General features: G+C 34.3%; 1 protein-coding gene across 5 annotated transcripts in view; it reads left to right on the top strand.

The window, feature by feature from the left end:
- Positions 1 to 8961: 8961 nt before the first annotated feature.
- The window catches only part of LOC107823653 (membrane-bound transcription factor site-2 protease homolog), a 34285-nt gene continuing 24881 nt past the window's right edge, over positions 8962 to 18365 (top strand). For 4 of the 5 annotated variants that reach the window (XR_012703221.1, XM_075239748.1, XM_075239747.1 and 1 more), the window contains exons 1-2: positions 8962 to 9280; positions 9371 to 9436. Coding sequence is in view for 4 of the 5 variants with exons in the window: in XM_075239748.1 (XP_075095849.1) it covers positions 9180 to 9280; positions 9371 to 9436 (167 nt within the window). In the remaining variant the exon portion in view is untranslated. The remainder of the gene's footprint in view (positions 9281 to 9370; positions 9437 to 18365) is intronic. The other variant, XM_075239746.1, reaches the window with a different exon arrangement.

Genomic DNA, 18365 nt, shown 5'->3' with positions numbered 1-18365 from the left:
ATATTCAGAGTCCCTTAGTCGCAAGTTGGTATGCAAGGATAGGTGAGGTACCGAGTGCCGGTCTCGTGGACAGACTTCCGGAGGGGCTCCTACAGCCCAAGCGCTATAATCCGCACGGACAACTCACGTGCTATAGTATCAATATCTGGATCCACACGGACAACTCACATGTTGCACGAAAAACTCACGTGCTATAGTATAATATATGGATCCGCACGGACAACTCACGTGATGCACGGATAACTCACGTGCTATAGTATAATATCTCACAATCAGGCCCTCAGCCTCACTCAGTTATAAATCTCTCTAGTCTCTCGGGCTCTCAATAATCATGAAATCAGCCCAAACAACAATGATATGATGCATCAATAATGAACAATAGGGACTGAGATAAAATAACATGTAAACTGTGATTGAGTACAAAACAACAATTTAGTAGATAATTCTACATGTACACGACCTCCGTGGGTCCCTACAGTGCCAACATATAATCTAAACATGATTTCTAACATGATTTACAGTCAAATTTCTATAACACATAGAGAGCATATAGCTAACAACAAGTTATTCAACTTTACAGTTTCACGGGACGGACCAAGTCATAATCCCCTCGGTGCACGCTCACACGCCCGTCACCTAGCATGTGCGTCACCTCCAAAATAATCACATGACACAAAAATCTGGGGTTTCATACCCTTAGGACCAGATTTATAACTATTACTTACCTTAACCCGTGTAATTCTTTATTCCGCTATGCCCTTGCCACGAGAATTGGTCTCCGAAAGCCTTGTATCTAGCCACAATTAATTCGATTCAGTCAATAAAATTTATTGAAATTAATTCCATAAGAAAATGCAAATTTTCAATAAGAATCCGAAATTTAACTCAAAAATTGCTCGTAGGGTCCACGTCTCGGAATCTGACGAAACTTACAAAATCCGACAACCCATTCAATTACAAGTCCACCCATACCAATTTATCAAATTCCGATAACAACTCGACCTCCAAATCTAAAATTTTTGTTCTTGAAAAGTTTTGCAAAAATCTTGATTTCTTCCATTTAAATCTGAAATAAATGATGATTATAACCATGGATTTATGAAATATAATCACTTTTGGATATAGGACACTTACTCAAGTTGAAGTCGTGAAAAATTCCTTTGGAATCGCCCAAATCCGAGACTCAAAATTCAAAAATGAGTAAAAATGGCTAACTCCCGTTTTTAAGCATTCTGTCCAGGCAAGTCGCATGTGTGAAATGCGATTTTGCCTGATTTTCGGGAAAATATAAACTGCAACCAGCCTTCATTCAGTCGACCATAACATTTTGTACAATTGCCCAAATGATGAGTGATTTAACTTTCTGGAAACTAGAATCAAAGCGCTACAACTTTCATGTTTTGATAATTTTCAGATTCCTTATAGATTTCGAGATATAAGCTTCCAAAGTCAGTTGTGCGATTGCACCAGTTGCTGTCCAAAAATAGCTTCTGCAGTAGAAAAATTCCAGTAGCTCCTTTTGTCCGAAATCCATTCTGTTAATCTTTATTCTGATAAAGAATAGTTCAAATAATGTAGAAAAACACACATCTCCTAATCCTACTAATTCGTGCTAGTGGAAATGTATAGGTGCTTAATTGAAAAGAGGGTTATGTTATATATGGAGTATGACGAGTGAATTGGTTGGGAAGAATATGTGCTCGATATTTTAGTGTAGTGTATTAAAGTGCTTAGGAGGGTTAGTCATTATTCCTAAATGTATCATACCCGTCCCTTAGCCTACATTACAACCTTAAAGTCCTAATTGATCCTAGATTTGGCTAACTTAGATTAGTAAAGATGTACACTACGAACAAGCTTATTGTACGACCACAGGATGCATATGAATTCTTTGTGAGAGTGAGCGAATTTTGTTCAATTGTTTGATGTCCTTAAATTATATTCAAATGCATACTTGAATGTGTGGACTACTTTATATTCACTCTTTTGTTTGTTGGTGAGGGCACATGATCTCATGAAGGATTGGTAATGTTGTAAATTTCTTTTGTTGGGTGAGTGCGCGAGTTGTGGGTGCTTAGTGGTAACAAGTCGGCTCTTGAGGTAGGGTGGTTACAGATAGGTTGTTTGAATTGATTGAATTGAAATGATATACTTGGGCATGTTTAAAACGGGAAGAATGTGAGATTTGTATGTTCGTGCTTGATTGCCGGTATCGATCATAGTCAAGGGTAGAGTGTATGGTTAAAAACAATTGAAATGCTCCTCTCTAGTTGAGATGTGTACGTTGTTGGGGTGTAGTTGATAGTCCCGTTGCTCGAGGACGAGCAAGAGTCTAAGTGTGGGATGTTGATATTTCGCTTAAAGTATATATATATTTATATATATGTCGCCTCATATTTTACTATATATATATATATATATATATTTATATGTATATCGCCTCATGTTTTACTCGTGTCTCGTAGATTTCGGATGTAAAATGTATTGATTTATGTTAATTCGTGGTATTTCTATATGTAGGAATCATCCAGAGGCAATAGGGGGCGAAAGGTGCGAGATTAGAGCCAAAACGTAGAAAAAATGGAAAATGTTGAATTCCAGCGCCACATGCCACTTGTGGCGCCGTTTACAGAATGCTCAATTTGCCAGCGCCCCACGCTACCTTGGGCGCTGGTAACGGAAAATATCTCCTACTTCACCTGGGGCAAGGTTATTTCTGCCCAAGACCCCCCAACTCATATAAAAGCAAGTCTAAACCTATTTTGGAGGGTATCTAACATATTTTTGAGGGAGAACATATCACTTTGGAGGAGGAGAACATAAACCACGCTTAGAGCAAGGATTCTTAGTTTTTCTTCTTTTTCCTTCCTTTAATCTCATAGTTTATTAGTTCTAGAGTTTGGGTGCTACATGAACGTTATAGTTTGAAACTTGAATTGTTCTTATTATTTTATCATATTGGTTTATTTATTCAATCTTGTGCTTGATTATTTGATTGCTTGATCACCAATTAAATACTATCTATGAATCTAGGATTGAACTCCGGAAAGGGAATTCTAGATTGCATATAAGATTGAGTAGAGCAAGATCTTGAACTCGAGCATCGGGAACAGATTTGCGGTTAGGATAGGGATATACCTAATCGCCTTGCTTGGTTATTATACGGGAATTATTAATGCGTTCTTGTTAATCCTAATTCCATAGGAATATAGGCGTTAGGTTAACTTGAATAGGCGAGTAGTACTTCGGGAGAAGGCTACGAGCAATATTAACACTGTCAATCAATAAACCAGATAAATTAATTAGACGATTTAAGTGAAAAACTCAACGGGATTGTTAGCTAACCCATATCTCTGGAATATTTTCTCCCATTGAATTCATATCTAAGATTGCAGACTTGTTTCCTTTAATTTCATAGTTTACTATTCTAGATTAGTTTTAGTTAAATATTCATACTTTAGAAAATCACTTGAATAGATTAATTGTCTTAGTTAAGTTAGTCGATAATTAATCACAAGTCCATGTGGGTACGATATCTGGACTTACAATCCTATATTACTTTTCGATCACGTATACTTGCGTGTGCGCTTGGGAGCAACACATCGCATCTGCGGAAAAACAATCGTAGATGCGCAAGTCACGTAACTTTTGCCCCTCCGCTTTTGCGAACTTCTCGTCGTTGATGCGCATCCGCTTCTGCTAAAGTACCTTCGCACCGCGACAACACATCTGTGCTCAAATTGCCGCATCTGCGGGCTTAGCCTCCCCCAACCATTCCTTGCATTTGCGGCCCCAGGTCCGCCTCTGCGGACTCACACCTGCGCCCAATACATCGCAGATGCGAAAATAGCAGACAAGAACTGCCAAACTATATGGTAAAGATCTCAAACTCATTCGAAACATACTCAAGACCCCCCACCAAACACACCAACCAGTCCCAAAATACAACACAGACCTAATCGAGGCCTCAAGCCACACAAAGTAATATCAAAACCACGAATCGCACCTCGATTCAAGCCTAAGAAACTAATCAACTTTCAACTTTCCAAAACTCATGCCGAACCACGTCACATCAACTCGGAATAATCGAGGCCTCAAGTCACACAAAATAATATTATATACAATTCTTTTCACTTAACTAATAGAAATATATTCAAAAGATTGGTACATTCCTATATCTTCTTATTAGTCAATTTCGAAAAGATTAATACGTTCCTATATTTATTTCATGAGAAACTTTTATAGCCAACATATATTATGATTTTTTTAAGACCACTAACTTTAAAAGTTTTAAAATTACTCAACTTTCAAAAGTATTGTTTTAGTTAAACTAAACAAACAACTTGAAACTGAGTCAAGTATATAAGCTTACTCGCGCTTCGCGCGGTAATAACATTCATGAATCCACTACTTTATTACAAATGGATTGTCTTACATCATCTTATTAGATCCCTATAAAACGAAAGCATATCTAAAATTGAAATTTTGGTTTAGTAGCCTTTATATTTTATAGGCAAATTAGTAGCTCGTATATTTTTATAGGTATTTGTGTCTGATACATGTCAAATACAATACCTTAAGAATCATATGATATATACACCTATAAGTAATTAATATATATACATATAAGTTAATAAAATATTTGTAGCATTTACAATTTCATTCGCAAAAGTAAACCTTAGTACTAGTTGTCAAAAACACAACTGAAGTTTTTTAGAATTAAATTGAATACTAAAGTCGGTCTAGCTTGATCTATAGAAAGATAATACGGTGATCATCTAAAAAAAGACAATGATGTTATATGTTGTTTTAAAAAAATAAGTATTTGATGCCCTCACTCGATCCCTCTTCGCTCTGCACTCTGTATTCAATGTTCATCCATTTCTCGGCTCCCTCTTCTATTTCCTTCATTTTCTTATCCTCTTCACCAAATGCAACTATTTATAATCATTAGATAACACTACCATTGCTTCTCATTGCAGAAAATTAGTAAAAGGAAAAATAATAACTATTTTTAGTCATTAGACAACACATAAATATTGCTTTTTTTATTACAAAAAAAGAGAGAGGAAAATAACAATAGTTTAAACTCTTATTATTGCAATAGGATTAAATAGAAAATTAAAGAGAAACGTTAAAAAATGAGGAAAACGATAAAATGGGAATATATAATATTGAGTAATAGTATCCTCTTGAGTACACAATAATAGTAGTGCTAGTACTGCAAGCGAAAATATGATCAAAAGGAGAGCTAAGAGATTAGTTCTATTGGAAATAGAGTTAACCTGAATACAGGAGAATATTTATCAATGAATAAAGACTGGACTCAGACTGTAACGCTAGAACGGGTGAAACTTTAGAGTGTCTCATTGAGAAGAATAATGCATATCTTTATTTTATTTTTAGATGAAGGAAGAATAATACTACGTACTTTAAGCATAATTAAATAATGATTTAGGGATGATAGTGATGGCAAGATTACCATTAAGAGACCACATGATGCAAACAATCTCTCTAATTATGTGTAATGGATGAAAATAGTTAAAATCAAACCGAATCAATCCGATCAATGCCACACAGTGATTTTGTCACTAAACATGGATATTAAACCAAAGGGAAATGAAGGAAAATTTTGAGTACATGTGAGAATCTTTAAGAAAAAATAAAAAGAAGAACAGAGCAAAACAAATTACGAAAAGTAAAATATACTAGGTTAGAAATAAAAGTAAGGAACAAAAATGTACAAAAGAAAAACAAAAACAAAGAGAAAACGAAGGAAAGGCAGCTTACATGATTTGGTTTTTGTCCTTCAGTAAGCTTAAAGAATTTGGTTATGTGTGGGTAATATAAAGGGAAGCTAGAGTGATTCTTTAATGAGAATTAAGAGGTACTATCAACCTCTTCATATTTTACCGTTTCAAAAGAGTACGTTATTGATTGAAATAAAGATTTTTGAAGAGGAAATTAAAAAGGAGTTGATTCTTCTTCTCTGTTGATTAATACTGATATTTAGGGTAAATTGTTGCCTTTATTGCTATGTAGGTTTTCATTGCTATGAACATAATTAATAGAGGATTTATAGGGGGAGGGAAAAAGTTTGAAAGAGACAATAATTAGCTATTAAGGTATCTAATAAAGAAACAAATAAATGGTTATATGAAGTCTTAGAGATAGCAAATTTCATTCATTCACTGACGATTTGGCCGAGATTGGGTCTTTTTTTAAATTTAATTTTTTTACTTTTCAGAATTTGCCATTAACATATTTTTCTGCAAGATTACCATTGAGAGACCACATGATGCAAACAATCTCTCTAATTATGTGTAATGGATAAAAATAGTTAAAATCAAACCGAATCAATCCGATCAATGCCACACTGGTGATTTTGTCACTAAATATGATTATTAAAATAAAGGAAAATAAAGGAAGAATTTGAGTACATGTGAGAATCTCTAAGAAAAAATAAAAAGAAGAATAGAGCAAAACAAATTACGAAAAGCAAAATATGCTAGGTTAGAAATAAAAGTAAGGAACAAAAATGTACAAAAGAAAAACAAAAACAAAGAGAAAACGAAGGAAAGGCAGCTTACATGATTTGGTTTTTATTCTTCAGTAAGCTTAAAGAATTTGGTTATGTGTGGGTGATATAAAGGGAAGCTAGAGTGATTCTTTAATGAGAATTAAGAGGTACTATCAACCTCTTCATATTTTATCGTTTCAGAAGGGTACATTATTAATTGAAATAAAGATTTTTGAAAAGGAAATGAAAGAGAAGTTGAATCTTCTTCTCTGTTGATTAATATTGATATTTGGGGTAAATTATTGCCTTTATTGCTATGTAGGTTTTCATTGCTACGAACATAATTAAAAGAGGATTTATAGGGGGAGGGAAAAAGTTTGAAAGAGACAATAATTAGCTATTAAGGTATCTAATAAAGAAACAGTTATATGAAGTCTTATAGAGATTATTGGGCTACAAAAAATAAGATAAATGCAAAAACGATAAGTGAGTTCCTTGGACAAAGAGATGTGCGACCTCACGCTTCTATTTACCACAATTATATAGACTAACTTTATTGTAGCGTTGCATGTGTGCCTAGCGTCAATCAGTAAAATATGTACAAAAGGAATATGTAAATTAGCTTATCAAATACTAAGTTTTAAAATGTATACATTAAGTTAATATGATAAAATAAATAACTAAGCATATAAAAAAGTACAGGAAGTTGTCATTTGTTTAAATGAATATCAAAAGAAATAAAAATAATTAATGCTAACTCATGTAAAATATTTTTTGTCTTCTAATATTTCATCCTTATAATTTAATATTTGTACTTTTACAATTTGATTCTTGATACTATATTATAACTGATTATATGATGAATATCGAAAAGAATGACTTGATTTTTTTTTTTTTTTTTGCAAATTAGTTAATTTAAAGATTTCCTTTGGTTAATTAATTTAAGAGCTTACTTTTTGTTTTCACGTTAAGGAGAATAATTTATTTTTGTTGATTCAAATCTTAATATTAGTTCATCCCAAGTTTTAAATATTTAAATATAATTATAATTTTTATCCAATAAAAATTCTATGTTAAGAGTAATAAAGAAAATCGCTATGACATACCACTTCTGAATTTTTATGTTAGTATAACCATTAGTGTTACTGAATCTTACCAATACTTCTCTTTCTTTTATATTCTTAAAATTAAAATATTTTCTTAGTTAAGCTTGATACTCGAATTTAAAAAAAAATAGAATTAATAAACTTTTGAGATTACTATGTTTGTGATTGCAAGATATTTGTTTTTACTCCCAAGCATGATTTAATAACAAAAAAATTAGTTAATATCAAAATTTTAAATATAAGAAAAATAATTGAATGACTATTCTATTATTTAAAAGAAATACATGTAAACCTTGAAAAAAGACTCCTAAACCTGGGGAAAAAATAAGAACTCCTAAACCATGAAAAGAAAAGTAAGGACCACTAAAATTTTATAACAAAAGATACTCGTAAGCCTAATATTAAAAAATGATACTTCTGAAGTGATTGGAATTCAATACCCTAAATCTAAATGTAGTTTATGTGAAGGACTCCAATTAAATAGCATAATTTTTCAGATCAAAGTCCTAAGTATTAGAAAAATAATTATGTGACTATTTTTAAATATTATGAAAATAATTAAATCACTATTCCTACAATTTAGCAAAATAGATTAAATTACTATTTTGTCAAATGTGAAAGCTAGTTAAGATTTTACCTTATAAACTAATAGTAAAAATTAAATACTAAGGGCTCTTAGACTCTTTTTAACATTATTCTTTTATTAATGAAGAAAGTTGACAAAGGTAAATATACATAAAAGAAAGTTCTTTTTATAGATGTGTTTTTGTGACTCAAATAAATTATCATCTTTTTTGCATGTTTATACTTTATATTAGGAAAAGGAGACTCAAATTCAAATGCATAGGACGACATAAGAATAATTGATATTTAGTATGTAAAGTTCATATATTTATTGTTCATTATTGTGTTATTTTTTAACTAATAAATTTATTCTAATATAATTTAGTCTAAAATAATTAGATCAGTAGCAAAGTAAATAGAGGAAATAAATAAAAACTTGGGAAAAAGTAATTTTTCTCACAATATTCCATGTTCATTAAAGTCTCCAAGAAATAGTACAAATTAAATAAGTTATATTAGTAGTTCAAATAAGGAAGGATATAATACATAAAATTTAATTGATTGCGAAATTATAGATATTTGAAAAATAATTAAATGTATATAATTCAAATAAATGTTTTGTATTGTGCGAAAATAAAGGTAAAAGAGGCGAACGATATTTTGATAAAACGTTGTTACTTTTAATATATAGTATATTGATATAGATCTGCAGATCAGGTACTGAACAGTCACGTGCGCCAAACATGACTAATTCCGGCCACTATAAACGCTAGGGTTTGTACCAAAAACCTTTAACCAAACAAATTTAATAGAAAGTTGAAAGATGTTCTATGTTACTATAGGATCCACCTAAACTGTTAGCCAGATAACAATTTATACTTTGATTTCTTACTACTCGCTCTTTTAGATCCTGCTTCTCTCCATTTTAGGCTTTTTTCCTTTCTGATTTTACAAGTTAATTTATATGTGACATATTACTACACGAACATATGGAAGGCAGACGAATTCGAAGGTTTAGCAGATGGCAAAGAAGCAATGAGACTCTATTGCCTATGCGCATCAATCGCCTATCCAACACTATCTCTTGTTGGTATGAATCACATCTTTCTTCTTTTTCCCCTATTGTTAGCGGCATTTAAAAAGTGTGTTTGAATTGGCCATCGAATATTGAAATTTGCAGGTATTGTGACTACAAGTCGTCAATATTGAACGAACCCCTGTTTCATTTCGGACGAAGATACTCAAGGTCTCCTTTTTTAACCTATTTTTGTTGATAAATAGTTAGTGCTTTCCAATTTTTTTGATACCTAATGTGTAGGAATTAGCAGCTGGTGCACATTTTGCTCCTTTGTATGTAGAGGAAGGTGGTTTTCGGTACCAATTGCTTTTCTGATTTTATTTTCCAGGGATTGAAAATTCAATATTGAAGTTTGCCTAACCTAGTAACATTTGAAAAAATGTCCTAAATCGTTGCTTGAATTTTTCTGCTGCATGTTTTATGTTAAATAAATTGAAGAAGTAAGTACAATTGCAATAGAAGTTAAAGTGTATGTTGTTACTTGGAGGCGCATTATGCTTAGAGTTTATTTAGCTTATTCTCAACAGTGTTTGGTTGATAGTTTAGTTAGATGGTGTTTCTGGCAGGTTTTGAGAATCGTCTATTACGTAGTCACCGAACTTTTAGCAGCAGCTGTCACTCAGCCAAATTTAGCTTTTACCCCATATATTTAAAACTTGTACCTAGAGTTGATTAGCAGTTACTGCTAACTTTCAACAGAAGTGGTTTTTCTGCTGTCATATCTGCATATTTATAAAAGCATAGGAATCCCCAATCTTAAGATGATGTGCGATTTCTCTCTCTCTCATTGTCCTTCCTTAGTTTGCAGTATTCTGCTTACTCCTCATTTTTCCTATATGTTGTCATATTTTGCCAGTCCCTAGTCAACCTTGTTTTACCACTATCTCCCTGTCATATCAGGCTCATATCAATTACACGTCATCAATTTCTCATTAATTATTACCTATATTCCTAACCTTAATGATGTACTGTTTTTGGTGCCAAAGTTTAAAGATCAAGCACTAGATTTGGTTTTAGGAGTGCAGACTGTCTTAGCCAAGCCTGTCCTACCCAAGCCTAAAGTACCAAGCCTGACTTAACTCAACTTATAGGCTTGGCTCTTGAGATTGGCTAGCCAAGCCCCAAAGTCCATGGCTTGAGCTTTACTTGTAAAGAAAATCCAAAAATCTGAGTCTGATCTCAATGATACGAGCATCATCTACCAAGTACAAACCTGATGCATGAAATGTTCTTCTAAGGTTATGTTTGAGTTGCTTTTTTGGTGTGCATTTAGAATTGTTATTTTGTTTGGTGTTATTTTATAGAGTACTAACTTTGTCCCAAAAAGAATGGTACTATTAGAATTTGTGGAATCAAAGAGTTTTGCCTTTGATTATGATTCTTGCAATCATTTTTTAGATAATATTGCCCATAAAAATTTTGATGCATAGTATTTTGTGGTTTCTAAATATGTAAATTCCTTCAAAAAATTTAAATAATAAATGTCGATAATTCACATTGAGACTTAGATATGTCACTTTTACTTCAAACCATTCTATTCTTCTGTGTCCCAAAAAGAATGGTAGTATTACTTTTTGGGCAATAAAACATCTTTTCCTTCTAATTATGATCTTTTTAGATATTTTCTAGATACCATCTGTAAAACGTTTGTGACTTGTAGTGCTTTATGGATCCTAAATATGTAACTTTTTACCGGAACATTGAGAAATCAAGTCCCAATTCGCACTGAAAACTCAATATATTTTCTCTCTTACTTCAAACCATGCCATTCTTTTTGGGGTTGTTGGATGACTATTTATAGAGCATTGATTAATCTCATTGCTTTTCAATGATGGTACTCTATGAGTAACAATATCATTAGTTGTCCTTAGCTGTCATTAACTAATTTCTTAGAAGAAGTTAGTGACAACATACAACATAAAAAGAGTTGGTTGCTGATGTTGGTTCTACATTAGAACCCAGCTACAAATTAATGGAAGTCTGCAGGAGTTGATAGACAGGGTGAGAAGGACTCCTTCGGGGTGGGGTGGGGAGGGGAGCCATCAATAAGATACCTCTATGGAGGGGCACTACTGCAGTATAGATGTTCTCTAGGCCATGTAGAGGTCTAGAGGGAGTCCGAATGGAAGACTCTTTGAAATGGTGAACCTACACGGGAAGGAAAAGGAAGGCAACCTGTTAGATTTCATAGTGGAAGTGCAGTGATTTATAGGTTGACTGCTTGGGAGGACAAAAACTCGGAGGTAGATTGGGCTTCATCAATGGTGTACTGGACTATACTACCATTTATTTCGCGTCTCTTGTTCCTATTTCCTCTATGGTGGTGTAGCAGCTAGACAGAATAGAATCAGAAGGAATTTCTTGTGAAGGTAACAACAAATTACATTTCCCTTAACAAACAACAAACAACATGAATCTTTGTTGATAAGTTGGAGGTGTTGTTCAAATCAGAAAAAAAATGGGAGGTTTGGGGCTCGGAGTGGGCAACCTCAAACGTTTAGCTTTATAAGGAGTTTCTGTTTAAATAGTTTTTGATATAAAACAATGTAGATGATGCTCTATGGAGAGGTTTTTAATGTGAAGTATAGATAATAATGAAGATGTTGCTCCATAGAGAAAGATTATTAACGCTATATATGTCTTACTAGAATGATTGGGCATTAAAGTTGCTCTTTCTTCTTATGATTCTTGAAAGCACATCAAAAACTTTTCGGAAGAGTTTAAAACCAATATTTGGTACGAGATCGTGATTGTGTGCATATAAATTTTTTAGCATGTTCCTGGCTTAGGCTCAGTCCTTCAAAGGAGGAATTTATTAATCATTTTTATTGGCTTCCTACCTTGACCCCACTATAGCATAGTATAAAGTCCACGATTCTTGAATTTTTACTTCTAGAAGAAATTGTGAAAGTTAGGAGATTGGCAGTTTCTATTTTGTAGAAATTGTAAAATAAAACATAGATCACATATTGGGTTGATCCATTCGGTGGAAAGGCGATAGAGAATGGCTATCTACTGTAAGGCAGGTGGTAATACAATATATTTAACTCCACCGATCTTTTCTGTTTACCTCTTGCCTTTATCCCATTGTAGGAGAGTTCTGAGTCAATTGTTGCTAATATCACTTAAGAAGACCGTGAAAGTTTGAATATAGAAAATTTAACTTATATTTTGTGGATGAAAGACACAACATGAATCACAAATAGGGTTAATCCATTTAGTGGAAGGATGATGGGAAATGGCTATCTACTATAAGGGCATGCTATTACAATATGTGTAACTCTAGGAACATAAATACGAATTGGCTCCGGTAAGGTATGGATAATAGAGCCCCGTAAAAGTATGTTACATTTGGCTGGATAGTGTTTCATGAAGCTTACTTGACCCTTAGACAACACGAGAAGGGGTTCACTTTGTATTGGGTGTTGTGTGAGAATTAGAAATGGAACATGTCAAGTATCTTTCATACACTGTATTGTTGCAAGGGGATGCAAGACATGTCTTTGAATTGTTTAGGATACTTAAAGCTGCATATTTGAGTTAGCTTGAATGAATAACAATCCAAAGACTAAATTGGAAGATTTGGCAACAATCCCTACTTGAACTTTGTGGACCTTGTAAGGGAGAGAAATTAGAGATGTCTTGAGGAATTTTCTGTTCCCATCCATAGTTAAAATGTCCAGATGCTTAGTAACTTGGTGAAATTTAGACACGTACTTGATGAAGATGCATTGAAAAAATCTGACTATTAAATCTGAAATTTTAAGGCAATGGGTGTAGTAATCCAAGATTTTATGAAACCTTTGGATCTCCTATACCGATCTAGACGTTATAGAGCTTAGTATGTGGTACACGTGTATCGTGATTCTTTGGTTCACAAACTAACTTGAATGCGGATATATGAGTGTTGTACAGGTTTACCAAAATTGACTTTGATAGTCTGAGAGAGTCTCCGCATCCACTTTAAAATATTGAGACAATTGGTGTAGTTTAAACCTTTATAAACTCTTTTAGATTTAGATATCCTTTTATATCAAATGTGGAAAAGTGTGCAACACAGCAGTAGCTTTGATGCTTGCTGCATTTTGATAAGTAAATTGCTCCATGAGTTGTTGTATACTCTCTAACATCTCATTGATACTTGTATAGTAATATATGATTACATCATAAATGAAAGAAGCGTATATCAAATCTTAAGTCCTACAACGGCTCAACGGAAGACTATGTAGCAAGCATCCATAATCTACAACAAATCGTAAGTCCTATACTGGGATTGCTACAAAAACAACAACATACCCAGTGTGATCTCACAAGTGGTGTTTGGGAGGGTAGTATGTACGCAGACCTTAACCCTACCTTGTAAAGGTAGAGATGTTGTTTTCGATAGACTCTCGGCTCAAGGAAAGCATAATCACAATAGATTTTAAGAAGAAATACAGTAGTAAAGAAGCCATGGAAAGAGAAGCAATAACCACAACAAGAAAAATAAGATAACTAAAGCAAAATAAACAATAGGTAGTAATAGAAATCCAAGAATAGGAAATACGAGAATAACATTAGTACTATAGGTATGGAAAATCAATACAAGTATGAAAAGAAATACGCTCGACTACGTACTAACTTACTACCCTAACCCTCGACCTCCCCACCCTCCTATCAAGGGTCATGTTCTTAGTAAGCTGAAAATGTGCCACGTATTGCCTTATTACCTCTCCCCAATACTTCTTCGGCCAATCTCTACTTCTCCTGGCTCCCATCATATCTAACCTCTCACACCTTCTTACTAGGACATTTGCGTATCTCCTCTTCACATGCACAAACAATCTCAGCCTCGCTTTCTCTATCTTGTCCACCACAAAGGCCACTCCTACCTTGTGCCGAATATCTTCATTCCTAATCATATCTCTCCAAGTATGCCCACAAATCCATCTCAACATTTTCATTTTCGCTACTTTTATCTTCTGAACATGAGAGGTCTTGACTGGGTAACGCTCCATACAACATGGTCGGTCTAACAACCACTCTGTAGAACTTACCGTTAAGTCTCGGTGGCATATTTATATCACACAAAATGCCGGATGCGAGCCTCCATTTCATCCACTCCGCTCCAATACGATGTGTGGCATCATCCTCAATCTCCCCATTACCTTGGATTATAGACCCAATATACTTGAAACTTCCTACTTGTGTATCCAGCCTTACTTCCACGCCAACCTCCCGAGTCACGTCACTAAACCTGCACTTTTAAGTATTCTGTCTTAATCCTGCTCAATTTGAAACCTTTAGACTGTAAGTTTGCCTCCAAACCTCCAGCCTAGCGTTAACACCGCCTCACATCTTGTCAATGTGTACTATGTCATCTGTAAGTAATATGCGCTAAGGTACCTCCACTTGAATGTGTCGTGTCAACTCATCCATCACCAAGGCAAATAAGAATGGATTGAGAGCTGATCCCTGGTGCAACCCCATCATGATTGGAAAGTGTCAGGTTTCTCCTCCCACTGTCCTTACCCGTGTCTTGGCTCCATTATACATGTCCTTAGTCATCCTACTATATGCGGCAGGTATACCTCTAACCTCCAAACCTCTCCATATGACCTTCTTTTGGGATTTTTGCTATCATGGCATATTATCTTCATTCACTTGAAGGGTGACAGAGAAAATAAGCGGTGCAAAAATCTATAAATAAGGTTGCTTTTTTTATGGTAACATTATGCTATGTTTCATTTGTTTTTTGGTACAAAGTATTTCCACTTCATTCGTTCCGTTGGAGTTTCTAGCGCTGAAATCGTAGAAGGTTTTTAGTAACCTCTAGACCTCCCCAATTGTCTTCTTTCTTTTTTGTATCCTCTCAAGTATCTTTCTACTTCGACACTTAACTTAAAGGGTGCTCTCTCCTATTTGTTTCTCTTATTCCTTCTTATCTTTTTCTCTTATTCAATTCCATTTCTTTTAAATATTCACAATATTTTTACTTATCTAGAAAAAGCCACCACCTTTCCGCAGCAAGATAGGTTAGGATCTTACAGATTCATAATGCTCCTTGGTAGGGCACAAGTGTTGAGGTATATTTTACTCGATAAGATGGAATTTGAGATCGTTCGCCAGACTTTCTCAAGGAAATGGTTATGGTGATTTTGTTGATTAGCATAATTTCAAGAGATCTGATTTAGGAGATTATTGATTAACATGATTTCAAGAGATTTGATTTTATTTAGAAGATTTGATTTGATTTGATTTGATAGCTGGACTGATTGTATAGATTTATTTTATTTCCTTAATTAGCATTAGGAGTTTTGTATAAATTCCCTTGCTCATGGGATGTAAACACACACAGAAATACAAGAAGCCTTTTCTTTTTCTCATAATTTACATGGTATCAGAGCCATTCCTGCCTTTTTGAGATGAGTTATCTCCCTCGCAACATTAGAGTTCCATTTTTATCAAAGTGGTCGAGTTTTCTCTCTCTTGGTGGTTGTCCGCAACACAAACTCCTTATGAAAATATGGAGACATTCAAGGAGACGATTTCTAAAGAAATCTTGTCTTCGAATGAAAAAAAGCTTATCCGTCGCCTCCTAGCCAAACTTGACTCTGCTAATGTTGCCAAATCCAATTATGTGCAATCAGGTACTGTCTTTGCTGCTCACCTTAATTCTTTGATTGTTAATGCTGGTGCAAATAGACACATGACAGGATCTTCTAAAGGCATTCAAAACTATTCTCCGTCTCTCAAAGGAGATAATGTTAAAAATAGCGAATTGTTCTTTAACACCTATCTTTGGAATAGGTTCTGTCGTTTGTACTCCTAATATTAAACTATCATCTGTGCTCCATGTACCTGAGTTCCTTGTCAATCTTTTATCTGTTAGTGCCATCACTAAAGCTTTAACTGTAAAATCGAGTTCTTTCCCGATCATTGTATTTTTCAGGATCTTCAAACAGGGAAATGGATTGGCAGTGGTAGATTGCGTGATGACTTGTATATATTAGATAGAATTCAAAACTCTGGTCAAGCCTTTTTTTTTTAGGGAAAGTAAGGATGTCAACCAAGAAATAATACAACATAGACGGTTAGGACACCCATCATTCTTTGTTTTGAAGAAGCTATATCCCGATTTGTTTTCAAGGACTCAATTTGAATCTTTGTTCTGTGATGCGTGTGAATATGTCAAGCATACTAGAAACCCTTATCGTATGAGTGATAATAGAAGCACAACTCCGTTTATGACTATTCATTCTGATGTATGGGATCCTACCCACACTGTTTCTTTGTCTGGTAGTCGATGGTTTGTTTCATGTGCCATCGGAAAAACAACTAGCTGATGTGTTTACCAAACGTCTCAACAAGCGAACTTTCCATACATTGAGTTGCAAGTTGGGCATGTGCGACATCTTTGCACCAACTTGAGGGAGAGTGTTGATTTAGCATGATTTCAGGAGATTTGATTTGATAGCTGGACTGATTGTATAGATTTATTTTATGTCCTTAATTAGCATTAGGAGCTTTGTATTCCCTTTGCTCATGGGATATAAACATACACAAATACAAGAAGCCTTTTCTTTTTCTTAAAATCTACAGATTTGACAACGATGAGCATTCCCTTTGTAAAACAATGATAGTTTTGGAGTTCAAGAAGAGGGTAAAGGACCGAAAGCATCAAAATGCACTGTGAAAGCTATGTACTAAGAAATATCATGAAGGTATGAGAAGTGTTTAATGAAAATATTAGAGTCCAAAATACGTGCGAAAACAACATAATGTTTAAGCCATAGTGGATGCAACGAAGACATCCTAAGAAGTGCCTTTCTTGTAGTATTCACGATATTGAGCAATAAAACAGTGAATGTTAATCAGTATACACGACATATTGGGGAGGAATCATGTGGAACATGAGGTTAAGAAGAAATTCACAAAATTGCAAGATGGATGAGTTCCAAACCTTATCCTATTACTATATATAAAAAAACCTTATCCTAACACTATAAATATAACATCCCATTGGCTAAACCAAGATGCATGGAATGGATCAGAAAGGGCTGGTTAAGTCTTTGTCTTTCTACCACATAATTCTTAAGTGACAAGGTATAGATTTGTCATCTATTAATAGAGATTCCTAGAACTCCAAGAAAAGTCTTCTCTTTTACTTGGCTGGTGCAACGGGGTCAACCCCATGGTAGAGAAACCCGAGCAAAAGGAGAGCAAAATGAGGCTGACATGTCAGTCGGTTTTACATGGGCAAGCAGTCAAGAGAGAATATGGTTCATCTTTTTGTGCATTATCAAGTAGCAAACAAGTTATGGTGGATATTGCTTAATATGTTCCGAACGCATTGTGATGTAGGCCACAGTTAAAGACGTGATATTAAGTTCAACCTTCAAATGGAGTAAAAGAAGTCGAACATGGCATGCAGCTTCATTGGTTTTCATGTGTTTCGAGGGAGGAGAATATGAAAGCTCTATTAGGGGTGAAAAACAATGTTATACTTTTGGTGCATGACAAAGGCTTCTATTAGCATTAATGACGGAGTGCTATTTGTAGGGAATTATATTTTCTTACAGAGTATGTACTTTGTAAACCCACATGTATTTTGGAAATTTCTCCACCACATTCATTTAATTATTACTTTATTGAAAAAGAACCAAAAAAGAAAGAAAACCCACATGCTATGTTGCTCGGGTTCTTTGAAAATGATCCTCTAAAAGTAGTAATTTTTGGAGGATCCGACACAGTTGCAGTAACATTTTGGAAAGTCCGCGCAACATAGCCCACAAGTGCTACTTATCGGAAAAAATCCAACGAAGAAATCTAACCTTATAATATTTTTCTAAGCACAAAAGTCGTGGATAGATCTTTATCTAATAATCATATGCAACTTTTCAGGCACAAAAGAAAATTGAGTATCATGAATTTGATCCATCAATCTTTTTTTATCAGTTATTTAGTGAAAACTTGCTAACCAAATAGCTTCACTTGTTGGCTTACCAAACAAGTGAACCCCAATGCTTGAATTAAGTGAAACTTTAGATCTTGCGGGGAACTTGTTCTTCGTGAAAGCCCATGATGAAAAACTGTAAAGGTGTGACTTCTAGAGTTT

The sequence above is a fragment of the Nicotiana tabacum genome, chromosome 19 (assembly GCF_000715075.1).
Source record: "Nicotiana tabacum cultivar K326 chromosome 19, ASM71507v2, whole genome shotgun sequence".
NCBI lineage: Eukaryota > Viridiplantae > Streptophyta > Magnoliopsida > Solanales > Solanaceae > Nicotiana > Nicotiana tabacum.
This window is presented reverse-complemented; position numbering and strand designations above follow the sequence as displayed.